We start from the raw sequence: 22,275 nt of genomic DNA, 5'->3' as shown, positions 1-22,275 counted from the left end.
TCTGTGTTGTACAGTTTGTACAGTTTATACAGTTTTACCATCTAGGCTATTTTACCGTCAACATTTCTTTACGGTATATGTTGCTTAACAGACTACAGTTTATATTGTTTTACAGTCCATGCTGTTTTACAGTCTATGCTGCTTTACAGTCTGTGTTGTGCAGTTCATACAGTTTCACAGTCTGTGTTGTGTCTGCTTTGCAGCCTATGCTGCTTTACAGTTTGTACTATTTTACAGTCTATGTTGTACAGTTTATTCGGTTTTACATTCTAGGCTGTTTTACCATTTTTCTTTACAGTATTTGTTGCTTTACAGGCTATATTGTACAGTTTGTATTGTTTTACAGTCTATACTGTTTTACAGTCTATGTCCTATTAAAGTAGATTGCGGTTTTACAGTCTCTGCTGTTTCACAGTTTATACTGTTCTGGTCTTTTCTTTCTCAGTCTATGTTGTTTTGCAGTCTATGCTATTTTATGGTCTACATTCTTAAGTAGTCTGTGTTTTGTCTATTATATTTCAGATTGCAGTGCATCCCATTATATCAGTGTTTAATACAGCAGTGTGAACTGCTGATGAAATGGCTGATGGTTAATGTGTGTCAAAAGGCGGCACGCTAATAAAACAGGTTACATTGACACACATGCTAAATTCGCTTCTTTCTGCAAGAGTTGTGTTGATGTAACAATTTATTTAGGAGCCACTTTTTATTGTGGCACATTTTCATCATATAAATTCACGACCAACATAAAACATGAATGCTGAAATTTCTGGTACATCATGGTGTGATCCTCTCTTTTGATCTTTAAGCTGTACTTACAGCAACACAGACATGCAGAAAGACTGTATTGTGTTTTATATATTACATTTAAAGTCATTTAGATGTCTTTTCAATGTCGAATTTAAGCAAAATTTAATCTAAAGCTATAGTATTTAGTATATAGCATTCATCCAAAATTATAAGATTTGATTCAACATAAAATTAATCCAATGTCAGATTTAACAGAACACTTTAAGCATTGCAACATTATAAAGTTATACAACAGTGTATTAGTTAATCCAACACTTGAAGGGTTAATGCAACACTATACAAGTTAATCCAAATGATAAGAGCTAATCCAACACTTTAAGGGTTAATTCAGTGCTATGAAATTGAACCTAGAATAAAAAAAGTTAACCCAACACTAAAAGGGTTAATTCAGTATAAAATTTCATTAAGTTAATTCAATGCTAGAAAATTCTAACCAAAACTGAAAGAGTTAATCTGGCACTATAAAATTTAATTTAATGCTATTAATCACTGTAAGACTTAATTAAATGCTAGTAACTATTAACGGCATTGTTATTATTATTGATTATTGATCTTACGGCTGTTTTTTTTTAATTGATGGTTGGAATCAATGTTTTATTTTCATTTTCGAGTTTGTTTGATGAATTTAATGCTATAACCTGAAACTGAAAGAGTTTATTCATCACTGTAAGACTTAATTAAATGCTAGTAACTATTAACGGCCTTGTTATTATTATTGATTATTGATCTTATGGCTGTTTTTTTATTTATGGTTCGAATCAATGTTTTATTTTCGTTTTCGAGTTTGTTTGATGAATTTAATGCTATAACCTGAAACTGAAAGAGTTTATTCATCACTGTAAGACTTAATTAAATGCTAGTAACTATTAACAGCATTGTTATTATTATTGATTATTGATCTTACGGCTGTTTTTCTTTTAATTTATGGTTCGAATCAATGTTTTATTTTAATTTTCGAGTTTGTTTGATGAATTTAATGCTATAACCTGAAACTGGAAGAGTTTATTCATCACTGTAAGACTTAATTAAATGCTATACAATTAATCAAAAAATAATTTAGTACAAAAAGAGTTAATCCAACACTATAAAAATGAACCGAATGCTATAAAATTGAATTCATCTAGTGCTCTAAATGTTAATTGCATGCATCTAACACTAAACCTTAACCCAACAACACGAGTTCATGAATTATTATTCATCATTTAATCCAAAACTAGAAACGTTCATCTAACAATATCAGTGTAATTCAATTAAATTCCACTCTAAATTAAACTCTTACGAGCTAATTCAACATCTTCATATTTAATTTAATGCCATAAGATCCAACCATGTATCTCTGCATCTAATGATGAGGTAAACCAGCACTATAGCAGTCAGCCTAGCACCATTTACTGAATTCAACAGGACATCTGAACTGGTCTGTGCCTCTTTCCCACTTCAGGATTAAACTCAATTCAACACAAAGGCCTGATCATCAAAGTCTTGTTAATTTTACAGCATCACTCAGATGTAATTCAGCACGCGGATGGTTAATCCGACACCTTCAGTGTTAGTTGGGTCTTAATTAAAGCTAATGAGGGAATCTAACAGTGAAGCCAACAGTCTGAGGGTTAACCCAGCGCAGAGCTGTGTGAGTTAACTCCGCGGTGCCAGGGGGAGCATCATCATCCTCATCATCGTCTTGGAGGCTGTCACATGAGGGTGATAATCCAATGAAGAGGCGTCCTGCTCCGCTGCCAGGCATAAGAGGAGTGAGTTACACACACAAGGCAAGATGGGAGAGCACTAGCCCCAGGTCTGTAGAGCTGCACGCGGGTTCTGCACGCGGGTTCTGCACGCGGGTTTTAGGCTTCAGAGGAAAGCTTTTCGAGGAAAATCGGAAGCAGAAGCAGAAGAGGAGAGGAGACAGATGCTGGAGGCAGAAAGCAAAGGTACAACAACTCTTCCAGCGCGCGCTCCCCCAACCTGTTGCTAATGATCAATTATAATATCTTACTAATATTCAGCCAATCGCCACATTATTACTGATTAATAATTACTAACTAATTAATCACTTTATTATAATAGCTGATCATCATCCAGATGTTATCCAGCTTTAGCTTCATTTAGGCTACTGCTTCGGTGTGTGTTACTCTGTGTGTGTGTAACTGTGTGTGTGAGTGTGTGTAACTGTTGGTCGTGTTGGTTATGTCTCTAAATGTGATTAATAACAGCTAATAACTATTAACGGCATTGTTATTATTATTGATTATTGATCTTACGGCTGTTTTTTAAAAATCGATGCTTCCAATCAATGTTTTTATTTTCGTTTTCGAGTTTGTTTGATGATTTCAGAGCTCGCGCGCCGATCAACACTGTAAAATTACCTGGTTTATTATTGGTGTTATTAGTAAATGATTTACTATTAAAATTAATGGCTTATAGTAAGTATTGTGGATATTAAGGATTATGGTGAGATACACTGAGCCTCTGTAAATTAAACTGGACTCAACCAAAGAATCTAAAAAGCTTATCTTTTTAAATAAAACATAAAGCTATATTTAAATATATATTAATATCTCATGACATTGGAGCATTTCTATAGGTCCATTTATTGAGATATATTGATTAAATCTTCATTTTTTTACTTTTAATATAATGTGCTGTTCTTTAAATGTCATTCTAAATTAATAGACCAATAGAAATGCTCCGAAATATTTTGTTTACGTGTTTATTTTTTTCTTTTAATGGTATTTGCGCAGTATACATTTACGAATAATATCATTAAATATTAAATAAAACTATAATATATATATTTATATATTTATATATAATGCAGGTAATGGTTATTGCAATTATAATAATTATTTACTTGTTTTAATTTACATTATTTTGTATAGATTTTATCGCCGATCTGCGGTGATGTAATATTTGTTTGTCGTAATTTTAAAACATGTTAATTATGCAGCTAATTAGCATTTTACAGTAAAATGCAGCTGTAGATGGATTTGCAGTGCAGGCGTGGTTACAGGCTGCGGTCTCTGTTTTTACTAAAACTAAATTTGTGTTGATTTAAAAGTGTAAAATCAGGCTGTAAAAAAGAGGGAATCCCCTGAGCATGTTTCTAAGAACACACTTCATTCAGCTTTCTAATGGAGACAAGATGCAGCTCTACAGGACGGCATGAACACACACACACACACACACACACACACTCTCCAAAATCCCCTGGATCAGAACCTTTTCTCGGACTTTCACTGAAAGGTCAGAAGGTGTTTTCCTCCTCCTGAAGGTCGCAGAGGTCGCTTTGGGCAGTGCACGTGCGCAGTCTATAGACAGAGGGCATGTTTCTAAATAGTAGCAGGTTAAAATCTTCACTTCCAGATTAATATCAAATGAAGCGCGCGAGGTTTGGCTAAGAGCTGACCGCTGACCGCTTCTATAGTCTTCATCATCTGTCTCCTCCAATCGCCCCGGGCGAACCTCTGAACTGAATCTCCACCTTTCCTCCATGTTTCTCACCATCATCCATCCATCCATCCATCCATCCACCCGCGCTGCTCCCCGACTCTCCTCTGTTCCTCTGCTGCTTTTAGTGGATTTGGGGTTTTACTGCTGTTCTGCTCTGGAATCACAATCAGGCTTCAGACGCGTCCAATTACACAAATAGTTATATATATTTATAATAATAATAATAATAATAATAATAATAATAATAATAATCTTGTGATGAAAATGGTCCTGTTGAGGTCGTTACTGGTGTGTAGGTGTTAAATGGGCGTGTCTGTAAATAGGCCAGTCGCCGCTGCTGCCCTAAAACTAGTCTGTATTTCCAAAACGGCAAATTTACAGGAGGAGGAAAAATCCTCTTAACTTTCAAATGGAAGTCAATGAAAAAAGATTTAATTCAAAGTCATTTTGGAGCATTTCTATTGGTCCATTCAGCGTGAGGGTTGGACACAACATAAAGAACAACTACAAGACGGCAAAAAAAAATACGAGGATATATATATATATATGTGTGTGTGTGTGTGTGTGATTTAGAAGGGTAGACACAAAATACACTCTATATATATGTGTGTGTGTGTGTGTGTGATTTAGAGTAGACACAAAATACACTATATATATATATATGTGTGTGTGTGTGTGTGTGTGTGATTTAGAGTAGACACAAAATACACTATATATATATGTGTGTGTGTGTGTGTATGTGTGTGTGTGATTTAGAGTAGACACAAAATACACTATGTATATATATATGTGTGTGTGTGTGTGTGTGTGTGATTTAGAAGGGTAGACACAAAATACACTATATATATGTGTGTGTGTGTGTGTGTATGTGTGTGTGTGTGATTTAGAGTAGACACAAAATACACTATATATATATGTGTGTGTGTGTGTGTGATTTAGAAGGGTAGACACAAAATCTAAAATAAAGGTAAATAAAGGTAAATAAAAGTAAATAAAGATAAATAAAAGTAAATAAAGGTAAATAAAGGTAAATAAAGGTCTTCCTCTAATTTATACATTTCAGCTGTACTTCATACAGTTCGGCTCGTATTCAGGCCGGAAGTTGTTTATTTAGAGAAGTGTGTGTGAGTGTGTGTGTGTGTGAGTGTGTGTGTGTGTGAGTGTGTGTGTGGCATTTTCTCCAGAGGCGATTTTAGGAAACAAAGTATCGGTGACTAATAATGACAATTTACAGTTCACATCCTGAGCCTGACATATATATATATATATATATATATATATATATATATATATATATATATATATATATATATATATATATGTGTGTGTGTGTGTGTGTGTGTGTGTGTGTGTGTATGAATAGGTTTCCGGTTTTCAATATTCCCAATTCCTTTATCTGAGGTCGGCTTTACAGGTCTTCACAATGGAGTGTGTGTGTGTGTGTGTATGTGTGCGCGTGCATTAGTAGACAGTGTATGAAGTGCATCCCGCGTTTCCTCTGCAGTGTGTGAAGGCCTACTGAAAGGGATGGAGTTCCCAAGCTCAGACGACTTTGAAGAGCTTTGTCCTGTGTGTGGAGACAAAGTGTCCGGCTACCATTACGGCCTGCTGACCTGCGAGAGCTGCAAGGTGGGCTGACCGTTACATCTATAACAAAGCAATTGCAGCCTGCTGGGCAGTAATTTAGCCTGATCGCTCTGTCTGATCTCCTGTATGTATGTCTTTATAGGCTTATGCTGTTATAGAGCATTCTCGATTATTTTGCCGTGTTATCTACAACTACAAGGGTCTACAAGTGCGTGATGATTTATGGGTGTAAAATATATGATGATCTATAGGTATAAAGTGTATGCTGATCTGTACAGTTGAGGCGTACAATATATACATACAAACTATATGACGGTCTGAATATGTATATGATGATAAGTATATAATGGTCTATAGGTGTACAAAGTGTATGATGGTCTATAGCTGTAACGTGCATGATGGTCTATAGGTGTACAAATTGTATGATGGTCTATAGCTGTAACGTGCATGATGGTCTATAGGTGTACAAAGTGTATGGTGGTCTATAGCTGTAACGTGCATGATGGTCTATAGGTGTACAAAGTGTATGATGGTCTATAGCTGTAACGTGCATGATGGTCTATAGGTGTACAAAGTGTATGGTGGTCTATAGCTGTAACGTGCATGATGGTCTATAGGTGTACAAAGTGTATGGTGGTCTATAGCTGTAACGTGCATGATGGTCTATAGGTGTACAAAGTGTATGGTGGTCTATAGCTGTAACGTGCATGATGGTCTATAGGTGTACAAAGTGTATGGTGGTCTATAGCTGTAACGTGCATGATGGTCTATAGGTGTACAAAGTGTATGGTGGTCTATAGCTGTAACGTGCATGATGGTCTATAGGTGTAAAGTGTAAATGCTCTGCAGATGTATTTCTGATGTGATGTAATCCTGCAGGGGTTCTTTAAGAGGACAGTACAGAACAATAAGAGGTACACCTGCAGTCAAAATCAGGACTGTGGGATTGATAAGACACAGAGGAAGAGATGCCCCTACTGCCGCTTCCAGAAGTGCCTCAGTGTGGGCATGAGGCTGGAGGGTAGGATATCTATTTATTACATGATTACATATTCAATTCATCTTCTTCTTCAATTATTTTTCGTTGTCGCGCAAAAACAAACAAACAAAATATTCTGAACGGAAGCTTTAATGGAGAAGGACAAAAAAAATAAGTCAATGTAAAAAGATTCTATTTCAAGTCATTTTGGAGCCTTTTTATTGGTCCATCCATCATGAAATATGAATATATGAATGAATATGAATGAATGTACAATGTAAAAAGCAGCAATAATTTTTTTTGCGTGTTTGTTTCACTTTATTAGGCTTTATTAGGGTTTAAACTGTAGACGAATCAGGTTATGACTGTATTTATACATTTATTGACTTCACACAGGCTGAAGGGCAATCTCATATTTACAGCACTTTTGCGAACAGTAATAACAATAATATTATTAATCGTTAGCAATTAATCGCAACTGTGATATTTAGCAACAGTAATTAGGCTTTATGTTATGATATTAAATACAAAACATTTTTCCACAAGTCAAACATCTAACGATCTGACATGAAAATTGTGGATGTCAGACAAAAAACTCAACAAAATGAAAAACCATAGCTTTCAAGGAAAGTCAATGCAAAAAATATTTTATTCCAAAGTCATTTTGAGGCATTTCTATTGATCCATTCATTACGATATTTTGAGACAATATAAAGAATTCCCGAATTCCCACCATATCAAAAAATGGAAAACGGCAAAACTGGAGATACGGTTTTTGCGTGACAGCGACGGTGGCCTGTGTCAATTATTTTATTTAGTATAATCCTATTGTTTTGCCCTTAAATCTAAACATTCGCTTTAAGAGAATATTATAAATTGATTTAATGAAACAGTAAGAAATTAATCAAGCGAAAACGGACGATATTTTTAGAAAAACGAAAAGAAACGGAATCAGTTTTATTTAATCAATTTTAATAAGCTGAAAACTTCATAATGAATAATCCAGCGCATCTAAAATCTATACAGTTCCATGTTCCGACCAGAGCGTGTAGTAATAATAAATATGTTTTTATTAATTATTAACACAGGGCGCGTGGAATTCGGCAGCGCAAGAAATGCCAGTAAAAACTGGTCAGATTAAAACACAGTAAATACATTTATTTCCTATACTCTCTCTCTCTCTCTCTCTCTCTCTCTCTCTCTCTCTCTCTCTCTCTCTCTTTCTCTCTCTCTGTATATATATATATATCTGTGTAAAACGTATCCTGGCCGTTTGTCCTTTTTTAGGCGTTATTCATTTATTTTCACACTAAATCTAAATAGCTACATTTTCCGATTTATGTATTTTAAATTATTGTAATTATATTATTATATAATTATTATATTATATTTACCTGTTTAACCCTCCGTCCATCAGTTCTTCGTTCCATCTATCTGTCTGTCTGTCTGTCTATCTGTCTATCTGTCTGTCTGTATATCTATCTATGACAGTATGTTTCGTGGAAACCTTGTATTTTGTTGCCTGGCAGTTTGTCTTACATTGAAAGTTAAGAAGGTAAAATTTCCATGTTGGAGATACGAGATGTTTGCCAGACCGCGACGATTTATAACACTGCACTGTAACTCTCTCTCTCTCTCTCTCTCTCTCTCTCTCTCTCTCGGTGCACGTCAATATAATTTCCAACAAAATATTCAGAACATAAATGTATGTACAACAAACAAACCATTTTAACAATGTATATATTTGTACTTTTTGATGAATGGACCAATAGAAATGCTCCAAAATGACCTGCAATAAAATCTTTTCCATTCCAGGTTGCCGTTTTGGAGGTTTACAGGTGAAAGTATTGAGATTATGGAGATTTATAGTATTTACAGTTAAGGGGAAATGAACGTTTGGTACTCTGGTACTTTATTTTTTATAGTTATTAAAATAATCTCTCTCTGTTTCTGCTCAAGTTCAATTGGCTGGTTGCCTTATAAGTCAAACAAGTCAAAAATAGTAGAATTGGGAAGGACCTTCCTAACCCTGCTCTACTGTTCACATGCCTATTCCAATCTGATTTGGAGTCTTTCCAGGAAGTGTTTGAGATGTTCTGTGTGGGACAACAAACTCATTAAGGTTTTTAATGGTTTGCTGTATATGGTCTGTGTGGGCTGTGGGACATGGGGGACATGGGGGAAAGGGGGGGCGGGTTGAAGGTGGGAGGAGTTTGTTATGTAAAGTATTGAAAACATCAAAAGTCAAAACTCTCTTTTTTTTTTCCTCTCTCTCTCCCTCTTTCTCTCTCTCAGCGGTCCGAGCTGACCGTATGAGGGGAGGCAGGAACAAGTTTGGCCCCATGTACAAGCGGGACCGCGCCCTAAAGCAGCAAAAAAGAGCCCTCATCCGAGCCAGTGGTTTCAAACTGGAGACCAACCCTCCTCTTGTGCCGTCGGCCCAGGCAGACTACCCCTTCCCCGGCTCGCTCCCCAGCCTGCTTCCCCCATCCCTCGCCCCTCCAGACTATGACTGCCCCCCACTCTGCCCCCCTGCCCTAGGGGTGGCCTTGCAGAGCTATGGCTCTTTCCCTGCCCAGTACCAGTACACCACTCCCACTCTGCCCGGGAGGTCCATCAAAGCCGAGCACCCAGACCCCTATTCCAGCTCCCCTGACTCATCCCTGGGCTACCCTTACCCTGAGGGCTGCCTGCCCGCTTCCCCCCAGACGAGTCCTCTGAACCAGCCGTCGCTGGTGTTGGAGCTGCTCAGCTGTGAGCCAGACGAGGAGCAGGTACCATTCAAAGATCATCGATCTTGGGATCATTTAAGATTGTTGGAGATGAATGAGATCCGTTGAAGGTGGTTTGGTTTGGTCAAGACTGTTTGAGAGGACTGGAGATTAATTGATCTCATCAGATCTAAATTCATGTGAGATCATTTGAGATCACTTGAGCTCATTTTGGAGCATTTGGACTTATTTGAGGTAATCTAAGATCCTCTGGGGTAATGGTGATCAAATTTCAATCTCCTCTTTCCTTTGATATGAGATCTTTAGAGATCATTGGATCTCACGGGAGATTTTTTGGAGATCATTAAAACAACCTGAGGAAATTTGAGATTGGGATGAGCTTAATGGGGTTTACTTGAGATCACCTGAGCTGATCTTAGATCATTTGAGATCACAGGAGATCTCTTGAGATCATTAGATCTATTTCAGAGCTCCAATTGTGATCATTGGAGCTCATTTGACAGTGTTTGGAATAATCTGAGGTAATTTAGGATCCTTTGGAATAGTTTTGAAATCAGTTTGCTTGCTTTTAATTTTAGATCTTTAGAGATCATTTGAGATCCATGGATCCATAGATCTTAGATAATCTGAGATCATGTGAGACACACAGATCACATATGAGAGTAACTGGGATGATTTGAGATCAGTTTGCTGCAGTTCTTTTGTTGTTGTTTTTTCATTTGAGATATAATTAAAGAAATTTAGGAAATGATTTGAGATCATATTAAGGTTCAAATTGAGGTCAAGTTGAGATAAATGGGGTTCACTTGAGGTAATCTGAGCTCATTTCAGATAGTTTTAGCTCATTTCAGATCCATTTTCCAGGAACTGGTGTGACTTTGACATTTTTGCTTTATTTGATTCTCCCAGGTAAGAGGCAAAATCTGCACTTACCTGCAGCAGGAGCAGAGTGGGCGTGGTAAACTGGACAAACCCCGCCCCTTCAACTTACTGTGTGTGATGGCAGACCAGACACTGTTCTCCATTGTAGAATGGGCAAGAAGCTGCATCTTCTTCAAGGAGCTAAAGGTACGCAATCAAGACAGCTTTTTAATGATCTTTGGATGGCATGGTTGTTAGGCTTGTGGGATTGACCAGGATTCTGACGTTACAGAACATCCAGCAGCTCAAATGATGGCTTTTCATGCGGGTGACTTTGGTACAGTGTCAGTGGTACAGTGGTCTTGTGTTGTGCTTTGTCTTGACTGGATCCACTTGTTATGGAGAGTACTGATACAGTGTCGCCAGGTCTGGTATCATCCAGCAGATAATATTTGGGAACACTGAGACATTTCAGATATGAGGTTGATGTTGCTTCGGTCGCAGTGTGGTTTTAAACTTGCTTCACAGCAGAAAACAGGATGCTTATGTCTTCCGGTTAACACAAACATACAAGGCTGGGAGTTATTACAGCAGGCATAGACCGTCTTGGAGAGTCAAATCAATATTGTCCTGCTGGACAACACTGATGACCGGAGTAGAGGGCGGCTTTGGGCCCATTCGTAAACCAAGGCGATGAAGCTTTGCAGAGTGAAATGCCAGAACTGTGAAGAATATCCGGTCTGGTAGTTTACAGAACTGGAAAATAGTGACCATGTTAAGAAGTTTCTCGGCCCATAGACCAAAAACATCTTCCCACATTTACCCTCTAAAAACCTGCAGTCTTTATAATGAAGGTGAAGGGTTTTTTAAGAGTGATTCTATAGAGGAACCACTTTTGATTCTCTAAAACGTAAATACTTTAGTGAATAGTTCTTCAGGGAACCTGTACCTTGTTGAAGGAGATGTGTGAATGTAATGGACATTTTTGAAGTCTAAAGCAGTGGTTTTTAAAAGGTGATGGCTTTCTAAAGCAGCCCTCAATGCTCTAAGGTTTCACTTTGTGTTCTGTACTGGCTCAGAACTGTTAGAGGGTAGGACTGGAGGACTGTCTGGAATGCCATGAGGACTGTTTTGAGGACTGGTTCAAAGACCCATAAAACTTGCATATATATATGTGTGTGTGTGTGTGGTGTGTGTATATATATATATATATATATATATGTGTGTGTGTAAGTTTTACGGGTCTTTGAACCAGTCTTCAAAACAGTCATCAAGAACATTTATGGAACGTTTATGTTTATGAACCTCTAGCAAGAAGAAACTGCCTTCACCTAACGTTCTATAACAATACCTAGAACCTTCACACTATGTTCCTTCTTTAACATTTCTTTTTGCCCTCGCATATTTCATTTAGTTCTTTATTGAATATTTTTGTATTTAAGAAACCAATTTTTTGGGGTTAATAACTCAAAATATGTCAGCATTAATTGATCATTCTTTCTTGACATAATTTGTAATTAAAAATGCTCAAAAATTTATAACCGTAAAAAGCTTTTAAAATATTCTCTAAATTTTCGGTAAATGTGAACAAAAATGGACTTATTGGGAGTGACGTAATATGTTGGCATGTTTCACAAGTAAGTAATAGGTTCATGTAAAACGGACAATAATTTACTGGTAAAAAATAATGACTGTTTAAAGTTTAAGTATCTCAAAATTATGACTATGTTATCACAATCTATTCCTCAAATGTCTTATTTAATATCCTAAAATGACTAAATTTGAGCTTTAATGACAGAAATTAGTTAATAAAAAGTATGAAAGTATATTAAAATCTATCACAGATCACAGATCTTTTTTAGATTCAAAGAAAATCTTATTCCAATGACACTGGAATAAACTGCACTAAAATTGTGTTGCCATAACAATTAAATTTCATGTTGAATTAACCGTTTTAATCATTGGTTTATTATTCTGTTATTAATCTTAATACAGACTCTACTGCAAATCCCCTGCTAATAGATTACCGTATTTCGTGGAGTCCCACAGGGTTCTATTGTAGGGCCTATGAAACTGATGTTAATAGAGAGTACTGCAGTAATGAGGGCGGCAAACTGAAGTGCAGGTCTTCGTACGGGTTTAAGGAGGCCATAAAAGAGAGGGGGTCTCTTTTCAGAGTGTAGTTATCAGTGGGTTAATCATACTTAATGAACTTGCATGCTGGCTCCGATGAAATGTCGGTTTCGTGATCAGGCAAGATGCAGCTTCAGGAGCTGAAGCTGGAGAGGCTTGAGAGGACACTAAGTTGCAGCTGAGGGGCGGGAGTGTGCCGGAGCACAATAGCAGTGTTGTTGCTGTGATGGGGAGAGTTATGCCTTCGATACAAGCTGCTGTTCGTCTTTTCAGGCGCCATCTTCTTTATGTTGCAGCTGCACACGTTGTCAAAGAAATACACTGACCTGCCAGATAAGCTGGAACGTCTCGACCAAACAGATGGTTTTTCTTGCGCCCGATCGAATAAATAAAGGAACGAAGCCTCAAATAACGTCTCCATTGCCAACATATTAATCAATACCACTGATTTCACTCAGCTTCTCCCACGTAGCCATGGCAACTCTCCGGCTACAAGGCACACGGTGCGAGAAAGTAGTGGAAAGCAAGTGAATGTGGATGGTGGGGGCTGAATACTGCAGACACACACACACACACACACACACACATATACACACACACACAGTTCTTTCTCCCCTGTTTAATTACATTCCACTCTGCAGATAGCTGTGGAATTCAGCTCTCCCGCTCCTCCAGATCTTGAGGTGCATTGTTCTGCTGAAAGCTTTCTGGGGGCACCTACAAAAGACAGTGGTGATGATTGCCCAGAAGTGTGTTTAGTTTGTGTATGTGTTCATACCAGTGGTGTAGACAGAATTTCCTCTTTTTGGGAGGGGGGGGGGGGGGTTACAGGCTGGGGAACCTGGTAGCTAAATCATTCGAAAATGGTCCACCTTTATAGTATACAGGACGTTATGGTCCACCTTTATAGTATACAGGACGTTATGGTCCACCTTTACCATATACAGGACGTTATGGTCCACCTTTACCATATACAGGATGCTGTCGTCCACCTTTACCATATACAGGATGTTATGGTCCACCTTTACCATGTACAGGGCACTATGGTCCACCTTTATAGTATACAGGACGTTATGGTCCACCTTTACCATATACAGGACGTTATGGTCCACCTTTGCCATATACAGGACGTTATGGTCCACCTTTACCATATACAGGACGTTATGGTCCACCTTTGCCATATACAGGATGCTGTCGTCCACCTTTACCATATACAGGATGTTATGGTCCACTATTAACATATACAGGATGCTATAGTCCACCTTTATCATATAGAGGATGCTATAGTCCACCTTAACCATATACAGGACATTATGGTCCACCTTTACCATATACAGGATGCTGTCGTCCACCTTTACCATATACAGGATGTTATGGTCCACATTTACCATATACAGGATGCTGTCATTCACCTTTACCATATACAGGACGTTATGGTCCACTATTAACATATACAGGATGCTATAGTCCACCTTTATACATAGAGGATGCTATAGTCCACCTTCACCATATACAGGATGCTATAGTCCACCTTTATCATATAGAGGATGCTATAGTCCACCTTTACCATATACAGGACGTTATGGTCCACTATTAACATATACAGGATGCTATAGTCCACCTTTATACATAGAGGATGCTATAGTCCACCTTCACCATATACAGGATGCTATAGTCCACCTTTATCATATAGAGGATGCTATAGTCCACCTTTACCATATACAGGACATTATGGTCCACCTTTACCATATACAGGGCACTATGGTCCACCTTTATTGTATACAGGATGTTATAGTCCACCTTTACCATATACAGGACATTATGGTCCACCTTTACCATTTACAGAATGTTATAGTCCACTATTAACATATACAGGATGCTATAGTCCACCTTTACTATATACAGGACGTCCACCTATTGAATATTTAAATGAAGCATGTGTAACAGATATGAACCGATGTACATAGTCTTTAAATAAGAGGGATTTGTAAATGGACAAATTGAAATATTAAGTAATGTATAAAGTAATTAAATGTTTGTCTGAGGATCCTAAATTATTACCTAGTTTCTCACAATTTTGACTGAAGTTAATAATGACTCAATATAAACTTCAAAGTAATAATAATCAAAATAATGATCTATTTTCTCATACTTTTGATATATACATCTATCTCAACTTAATGGATTATTTTCTTACAATATTATCTTAGTATTGCAAAATACAGCTTATTTTCTCAAACATTTAACTTAGTGACTCAACATCTCAACATTTCAACATAATGACTTATTTTCTTAGACTATCGGTGTAGTATCTAAAAAAAAGGTTATTTTCTCAAACTGTTGATTTAATATCTGAACTTAATGGATTCTTGTCTTAGAATATTGGCTTTTTGTTGAATATTGACATTTGTTTTAGTATCTCAAAATAATGATGTTACTTATTGTCTCTTTTTTTTACTTAATATGTTATAAAAATAATGACTTTTTAAACAATTGCCGTAATATCCTAAAATTACTTATTTTCTTAAATCTTTGACTCAAATATCTCAAGTATCTCAAATAAGTCTGTTTTCCCAGAGCTTTTGATGAAGTATCTCAACTTAATGACTTATTGTCTTAAACTACTTAACTAAAGGTTATTTTCTCTAACTTTTGATTTAATATCTGAACTTAATGGATTCTTGTCTTAGAATATTGGCCAACTTTTGACTTAGTATCTCAAAATTATGATAATTACTTCCGTCTCATTGTTTTACTCAAGACGTAGCATCTCAGTATGATCATGTCAAAACAATGACATTACTTTCCTGAAATCGAATACTTCTCAATTTATACTCAGCAACTCATAATATGGGCTTGGGTCATCATTATTTTCATTATCCATATTGTTCTGAAGTAATGTCACACAGAAGTCCGGTTAATAAAATATCCCTTAAAGCAACTAGTATGTTACATAAGGGGTCAATCGGAGATATGCCGTTGCTTTAGAAATCCCTTTAGAAGCCCTGCAGCCTCATTAGAGCAGGAATGTTCATTTCGTCAGTAAAACTCTGGCTCATAGGTGTCTGACAGAAAAGCAGTCTTATTGGTGCAGCAAAGCTGCTCTCTTTGTGTCGAATTATTGACACGGCCTTCAGAACAGAGAGCAATAACAGGAGACAGAGAGAGAGAGAGCAGGAGAGAGAGAGGACAGACAATTGGAAATGTACAAAGCAGAATTTAAGGACAGAAGGAAAGCATAAGAAAAAGAGAGAATAGGGACGAGAGAAAAAATAAAGGTACAGACGGAGGTCTGAGGTTAAGAGGTCATTGTCTGATAAAGGGTCACATAGAGCTTGGCCAGAAAAGCCATCACACAGCACAAGGACCTTTTTTACAGACTCAGGTGTGCTTTTGGTTGGCCTGTGAATGAGAGTTTGACAATGAGCTGTGAAACAAGGTCTTATTTATCCAGACATTTTTATTACTGCTGTTCTTTTTCTTTTCTTTTCTTTTTTTTAGCATGAGTTTTTGGAGGCTCCCCTGGCAGAAAAACAGCCCCAGAGCATGTTGCAACCACCACCATGCTTAACAGTTGGTACACTGTCCTTTGGGTTGAGTTCTTCACCTATAGGTGAAGGTCCTCTAGAAGCCTTTTTATATCCGTGAACTTTAGTCAGGCTCGAAGGTGTTGATTTTGGAGCAAGGGCATCAGCTTCTCAGTCCAAGCTTGACTAAAGCAGTGACACTGGTGTCCTATCAGCTTTTAGTGTATGGCAGGCCTGGGCTTTGGTGCTTACTTGGTTGTTCTGACCCTCCAAATCAACTTCCTCTCAGCTGAGGGTAGGGAGACAGTTTGGATCTTCTTCCAGACCTTGGGAGGTCTGGAGATCTTGGCTACACCTCCCAATAACTTGTATTAAGTACAATTATCTGAATGGATGATCTTGGAATCGTGATCCTGGGAGGTGCTTAGAACTTCTGCAATCGTCCTTCTGCATTGACCCGAGTGGATCTTCCTATTGTGCTTGTGTTGGTCAATCCAATGAGTGCTGTCAAGCAGACCCTTTTCTATGTGGGCACAGAAAAGCTACCAGCGGTAGTCCATCATGATCACTTGCAGGAAGTGAAGAGGCCATGGTCTTGACAAGTTAAAGCCACTTTGTAATGAAGGTGATCTGGCTCCAGATCTGGTGATCTGCTGGATTTCACCAGTATTGGTCTCTTCTCCAAGTGGAATGGGCGGTCCTAAAAGTGGGTCAGGTTTATGTCAGCACACCCCTGACCAATCACATGGCTCCACTCTCTCTTCTGAGCCAACGGGCTAAAGCTAAAGCTAAACCTGGCGAGCTAAAGCGACTGTCCCACGTTCCCTATCAGCTCCTATGTCCTCCACCTGGTGCTGTCCGCCACCTATTCGTATCACGACGTACCGACACATCGCTTAGCTGGCTACCGAAGTGGTCAGGCTTATGGGCCAGTTGTGGCTCGAGCTTGTATTTATATATGGGCTGGTAATTCGGTTCCAGATATCAGAACCTCAGTAAACCCTAAAGATCTGTAAAACTACAGTCACAGCTCAAAGTCAAAAGCTAAAAAAGGGCATTTTGATGATTTCTGAGGGGCGTTTTTATCAGACTATGTATATTTGTGGACGGTATGTATCATTCTGAGCCCGTGTTGTCCTCTGAAAACCCCCCAAATATCCAGAATTTTGTTCTAATGTAAGCTTTCAACCACAACAGCGCTAAAACCTCACATTTCCCCCGCTCCGGTGCAGGTGGGTGATCAGATGCGGCTGCTGCACAACTGCTGGAGCGAGCTTCTGCTTCTGGACCACATCTGCAGACAAGTGCATCATGGGAGAGAGAGTTCTCTGCTTCTCATCACTGGCCAAGAGGTGGGCTTTTTGGATAGGGAAGTTGGGCCGCTCCGTTCAACATTTCCATGCTGTAAATTCTGGTATCACACTTTAAGCAAACAAACAAACAAATTAACAAATATTTTAGGCGTCCGAAGACTTTTGGACAGTGCTGTAGTAGTGCCTATAGTAGCTTATAGAGTACTGGGAGATCCGTGTGTGAGTGTGTCGTGTGTTGCAGGTGGAGCTGGCCGGCGTCGCGTCAGAGTCAGGACTGACCCTGTCCAGCCTGGTGCAGAGGGGGCAGGAACTGTCCCGCCGGCTGCAGTTGCTGCAGGTGGACCGTCAGGAGATGGCCTGCCTGAAGTTCCTCATCCTCTTCAACCCCAGTGAGTACTGCCTCCCTCTGCCTCTGTGCTGGCCTGACTGTCTTAGGAACCATCTATAATAGAAGAACCTACAATCTGGAGAACCATTAAAACAGGCAGAGAACCATGTACACACTGGCATGGTTCTATATGGGGCTAATTACGAAGGTGTAGCCCTAAACACAACTGTTCATGCATTCTAGAAAAATGGGTTCTTTGCCTATGTTTAATTGGTTCTTCAAGGAACACCAAGTGGAACAAGGAACCCCCTATCTAAGCAGCTTTCATTGGAGTTGGGCTATATCGTATAAAAGCATGGGCAGACATCAGCATAAACATCTGATATTGGCATAAGCCCAGAATTCCCAGAACATCAGTACATCCCTATACTCTTAAAAAGGAGGTTCTTTAAGGGTTCTTCACTACCAACAATGACCTATAATCACTCAAGGAACCATTTGGACCAGTGCTCCCTTTTCTGGTTGAAGGAGGTTCTTTACATACAAGGACAAAAGGGTTCCACTATTGTAACCACTGCCAAGAGTACCCTACAGTCACATCCCATGATAACTTCAGAAACGAAAGGCAGAGGGGTTCTATGAATATTGTTATATCTATGAATATATATATGTAACATACAAAATATTGCCATCAGCCCAGAATTCCCCAATTAGACTCATATAGAGAACATATTTCATGGAAAATTAACGAAAGCTTAAACAGCTACAGTCATGTGGAAAAATTAACAGTATGAATACAATATGAAAATGAAAGGTTCACATATTCATGCCTGTATCTAAAGTGCGTATTATACTAACTGGAAATCCATAACCTAGGGTCATTTTTTCCTTGGAAAAAGAAGAAATTGTCATTACCGCAACACAACATTACCAACACATGATGCATGACTGGTTCTGAAGGTAATAGCACCTGGAGATGGTAACTTTTTTCTGAAGAAATGACCCTAGGTCACGGTTTTCACCATCAGTATCTTTTTAACGGTTTAGAAACTAGAGTTACGTGGGTTCCTCAAGGTTTCTTACCTCCACAATGATGACATTCAGTGACTAGAATGTTAGTGAGGTCAGGATGTTGGTGATGATGATCACCGCCCCACCTCATCATCATCATCATCCCCAACTCTCCAACTCATCCCAGCAAAAGTACTGGATGGAGCACCGGCCATCATTCCAGAGAACACTGCAGCTCCACTGCTCCACAGCTCAACGCTGCTGCGGGGGCTCTATACCCCTCCAGCCCACGCTTGGCATTAGGCAGCATGATGGCAATAGGTTCATGTTTATGAAAAGGGGGAATAGAAGGGGTGTCCACAAACATTTGTACATGTAGTGCAGCTTTTAAAAAAAGTCTGAGAGAAGGGTAAAAACGGAAGGGGCTGAGTTTCTAAGAATTGTTAGTGTAGTGTTGGGTTGATTAGTTGATTTATTGATGAATTGATCAGATCTAGGCTGCAGCTCTGGAGCTTCTAGAAGAAAACTGGATGACTGAATTAGGTCCTGGCTACAGACGTAGAAAGAGAAAGAGCAGACGTTGCACAGTAGTTGCAGAACATTTACCGCAGAACTGCAGAACCAATCCTAGGTGAATACACGCACCACACACTTAAAGCAGAAACGTGGGTAAATGAATCTGATCAAAGTTCAATGTGAAGAACCGCTGGAGCAGTTGTGAATATTCCGCTAAATGAAGGCGGCCAGACAAAGACGTTCAGGCCAGAGCATATAGAAGCACGACCTCTTTTTTTCCCAGTAAATTCGGAGGCAATTACGGTTTTATTGGCCGTACACAAAGCACACAGTGGGGCTGAGGGGGAGGGTGGGGGTGTGGGGGTGTTGGTGGGGTGGGGGTGGTTGGGTATGGTGGGGGGGGTGATGTTTGAATGCAAAAGCATTTTCCATTTCTACTCTCTGTCACATTCAACCTCTCTCGCTCCTTCTGGAAATGGAAACAGGTTTATTGGGTAATTGTGTCCTTCAAACCTATTTAAGAGTAATTCAGCGGTTTAATTAGAGACTGAATGGCTTTTCTGATGAGAGCCAGCTAACGCTCTGAAAACGACCATTCAGCCTATTGTTACACACAGCAAGCACACACACACTTATGCTAGCTCTGACATGCGCACACACTCACACACACATACAGAGGTGAATATATTCAAGATTCAATAACTAAATAGATGAACACAAAATATTTAACCATTAAAAGCAAAGCAGATATAAAATCATACTTACAATCATCCACATGAACAGGCAAACACACACACACACACACACACAATCACACACATATGTGTGTGGGGGCTCTTTTTACTTTTCTCATTTCTGAAAAATTGAAATTAGTCAAAATCTTATATTGTGCCAAAGGAGGCACTTCACCTTTCCATCCTTTCCTTTTTCCATTTTCTATTTATGGTTTTATGGCTGAAAAACAGTGAAAACTATTTTTTAGGACGTTTAGATTAGATTTAACTTTTAATTTTACTGATGAAATTAAAAGCTACTAATTAATTTGTTAAACTGAAAACCTGTCAGTACCATCACCAGCTGCTATCACAACATGTTACCATGTGCAATGTATTATTTATAATGTAATATTACCAGGAGTCATTATCATCACCAGGTGTTATTAGCATATTACCATATTACCAGCATGTTATGTGATGGTAATGATGTGTGCAGTTTAAAAAATACCTGTCATTACCATCACCAGGTGTCATTAAAATCACCAGGTGTCATTACCATCACGTTATGTGTTGGAGTTGATGTGTGCAGCTAAATTTTTCACATGAATTCTGAAACTGAAGATCTGCCAATACAATCACCAGGTGTCATTATATTAATGTTATGTGTCGGCAATGACGTGTTACGGTAATGACAAGTTTCACTTTTTTCAGGGACCACAAACCCTAGGTAATAAAGTATTACCTAGCACCACTTAACAACTGGTATACCAGTTTGCAATGAACTTAATTTTGAACTGAATTTTACTGATGACATTTTTAATTTAATTTACTGGTGGTGAAACTAAAAACCTGTCAATACCGTCAAAACGTGATGGTAATGATGTGTACAGCTAAAAGTTTACTCAAGTTAAAACTGAAAACTGTTGCCATTTCATTGCCATCACTATCTGTCATAACCATTACAACATGTTATGTGATGGTAATGTACAGTATGGTTAAAAAAATGACTGATGGTGAAACTGAAACTGTCTTTACCATCACCAGCTGCTATCACAACATGTTATTACCATGTGCAATAGTAATGGTGTTACCAGAGGTTATTACCATCACCTGCTGTCATTACTGTCATAACATGTGATGGTAATGTACAGCACAGTTAAAGAATAACTGATGGTAAAATTGAAAACCTGTTAGTACCATCACCAACTGCTATCACAACATGTTATTACCATGTGCAAGGGTATTGATATTACCAGGGTCATTACCATCACCTGCTGTCATTACTGTCACAAAATGTGATGGTAATGATGTGTGCGGTTAAATATTTACTGATGGTGAACCTGAAAACCTGTCAGTACCGTCACCAGGTGCTGTCACAACATGTTATTACCATGTGCAATGGTAATGATATCACCTGGGGTCATTACCATCACCAGGTATTGTTAGCATATTACCACATTACCAGCATGTTATGTGATGGTAATGATGTGTGCAATTAGTGATACTGTAAAGTTGTCATTACTATCACATGTTATATGTGTACGGTTAACATTTTTACAGGTGGTGGACCTGGAAATTCTGCCATGTTATGTGTCGGTAATGACGTGTTGCGGTATTGACAATTTCCCTCTTTTTTCAGGGACCAAAAATCACTAGAAATTGTACACATTAAGGGGTCTCTGACGTTTGCACGCATACAATCACATGTTCACACACAGTGGTGTTCGTGCACAGCTCTGACTGCTGCGTTCTTTCCATCAGCCGTGAAGCTGCTGGAGAACCAGGCGTTTGTGGAGAGCGTGCAGGAGCAGGTGAACAACGCCCTGCTCGAATACACCGTCAGCTCGTACCCGCAGCACCTGGACCGCTTCAACCAGCTGCTGCTGCGCCTGCCCGAGCTACGCGCGCTCAGCAGCCAGGCCGAGGACTACCTGAGCACCAAACACCTGAGTGGAGACGTGCCCTGCAACAGCCTGCTCATAGAGATGCTGCACGCCAAGAGAGCCACCGCCATGTGAACGCAGGTCTATGTGTGTGTATGTGTGAGTGTGTGTGCGTATGTGTGAGTGTGTGTGTGGGTGTGTGTTCTCGCTAGAGCGCACAGAGGACACTGAACACTACGGAGTATTTCTATTAAGTGCTATTAACACTGTCATTTGTGCGTTGTATGTGGCGAGATCTTGTTTCCAGTTCCAGCAATGAAGACAATCACTATATATATTAGCCACTGTGAGCTCATTCTTTCGGTATTGTATGACTTGCATTACTACGCCATGCTGTTAGTCAGTCGACGTCTTTCACACTGGACCTGC

The 22,275-nt window shown here is 38.9% G+C and overlaps 1 protein-coding gene across 3 annotated transcripts; it reads left to right on the top strand.

Moving 5' to 3' along the window:
- Positions 1 to 206: 206 nt before the first annotated feature.
- Positions 207 to 21,981, top strand: nr5a1a (nuclear receptor subfamily 5, group A, member 1a). 3 transcript variants are annotated; one of them, XM_072681121.1, is made up of 8 exons: positions 207 to 223; positions 5,802 to 5,889; positions 6,727 to 6,868; positions 9,122 to 9,600; positions 10,468 to 10,626; positions 17,312 to 17,431; positions 17,634 to 17,781; positions 21,725 to 21,981. In XM_072681121.1, exons 1-8 carry the CDS (start codon positions 207 to 209, stop codon positions 21,979 to 21,981), a joined length of 1,410 nt encoding a protein of 469 aa, XP_072537222.1. The 3 variants fall into 3 exon arrangements, with proteins under 3 accessions (XP_072537222.1, XP_072537221.1, XP_072537220.1); XM_072681120.1 differs by lacking the exon at positions 207 to 223 and adding an exon at positions 2,720 to 2,741 and having other exon boundaries at positions 5,786 to 5,889; XM_072681119.1 differs by lacking the exon at positions 207 to 223 and adding an exon at positions 2,720 to 2,741 and having other exon boundaries at positions 5,765 to 5,889.
- The last annotated feature ends 294 nt before the right edge of the window (positions 21,982 to 22,275 follow it).

This window comes from Salminus brasiliensis, chromosome 6 (assembly GCF_030463535.1).
Source record: "Salminus brasiliensis chromosome 6, fSalBra1.hap2, whole genome shotgun sequence".
NCBI lineage: Eukaryota > Metazoa > Chordata > Actinopteri > Characiformes > Bryconidae > Salminus > Salminus brasiliensis.
Note: the sequence above shows the minus strand (reverse complement) of the source record. Positions and strands in the feature narration are given on the sequence as shown.

What these genes read in the sequence shown, in the direction of transcription:
- nr5a1a (XM_072681119.1), top strand. Translation starts at nt 2,720, where the DNA reads ATGCTGGAGGCAGAAAGCAAAG. An exon ending in GCTGGAGGCAGAAAGCAAAG is followed by an intron (nt 2,742 to 5,764) that starts GTACAACAACTC and finishes TTTCCTCTGCAG; the next exon opens with TGTGTGAAGGCCTACTGAAA. An exon ending in TTCTCATCACTGGCCAAGAG is followed by an intron (nt 17,432 to 17,633) that starts GTGGGCTTTTTG and finishes CGTGTGTTGCAG; the next exon opens with GTGGAGCTGGCCGGCGTCGC.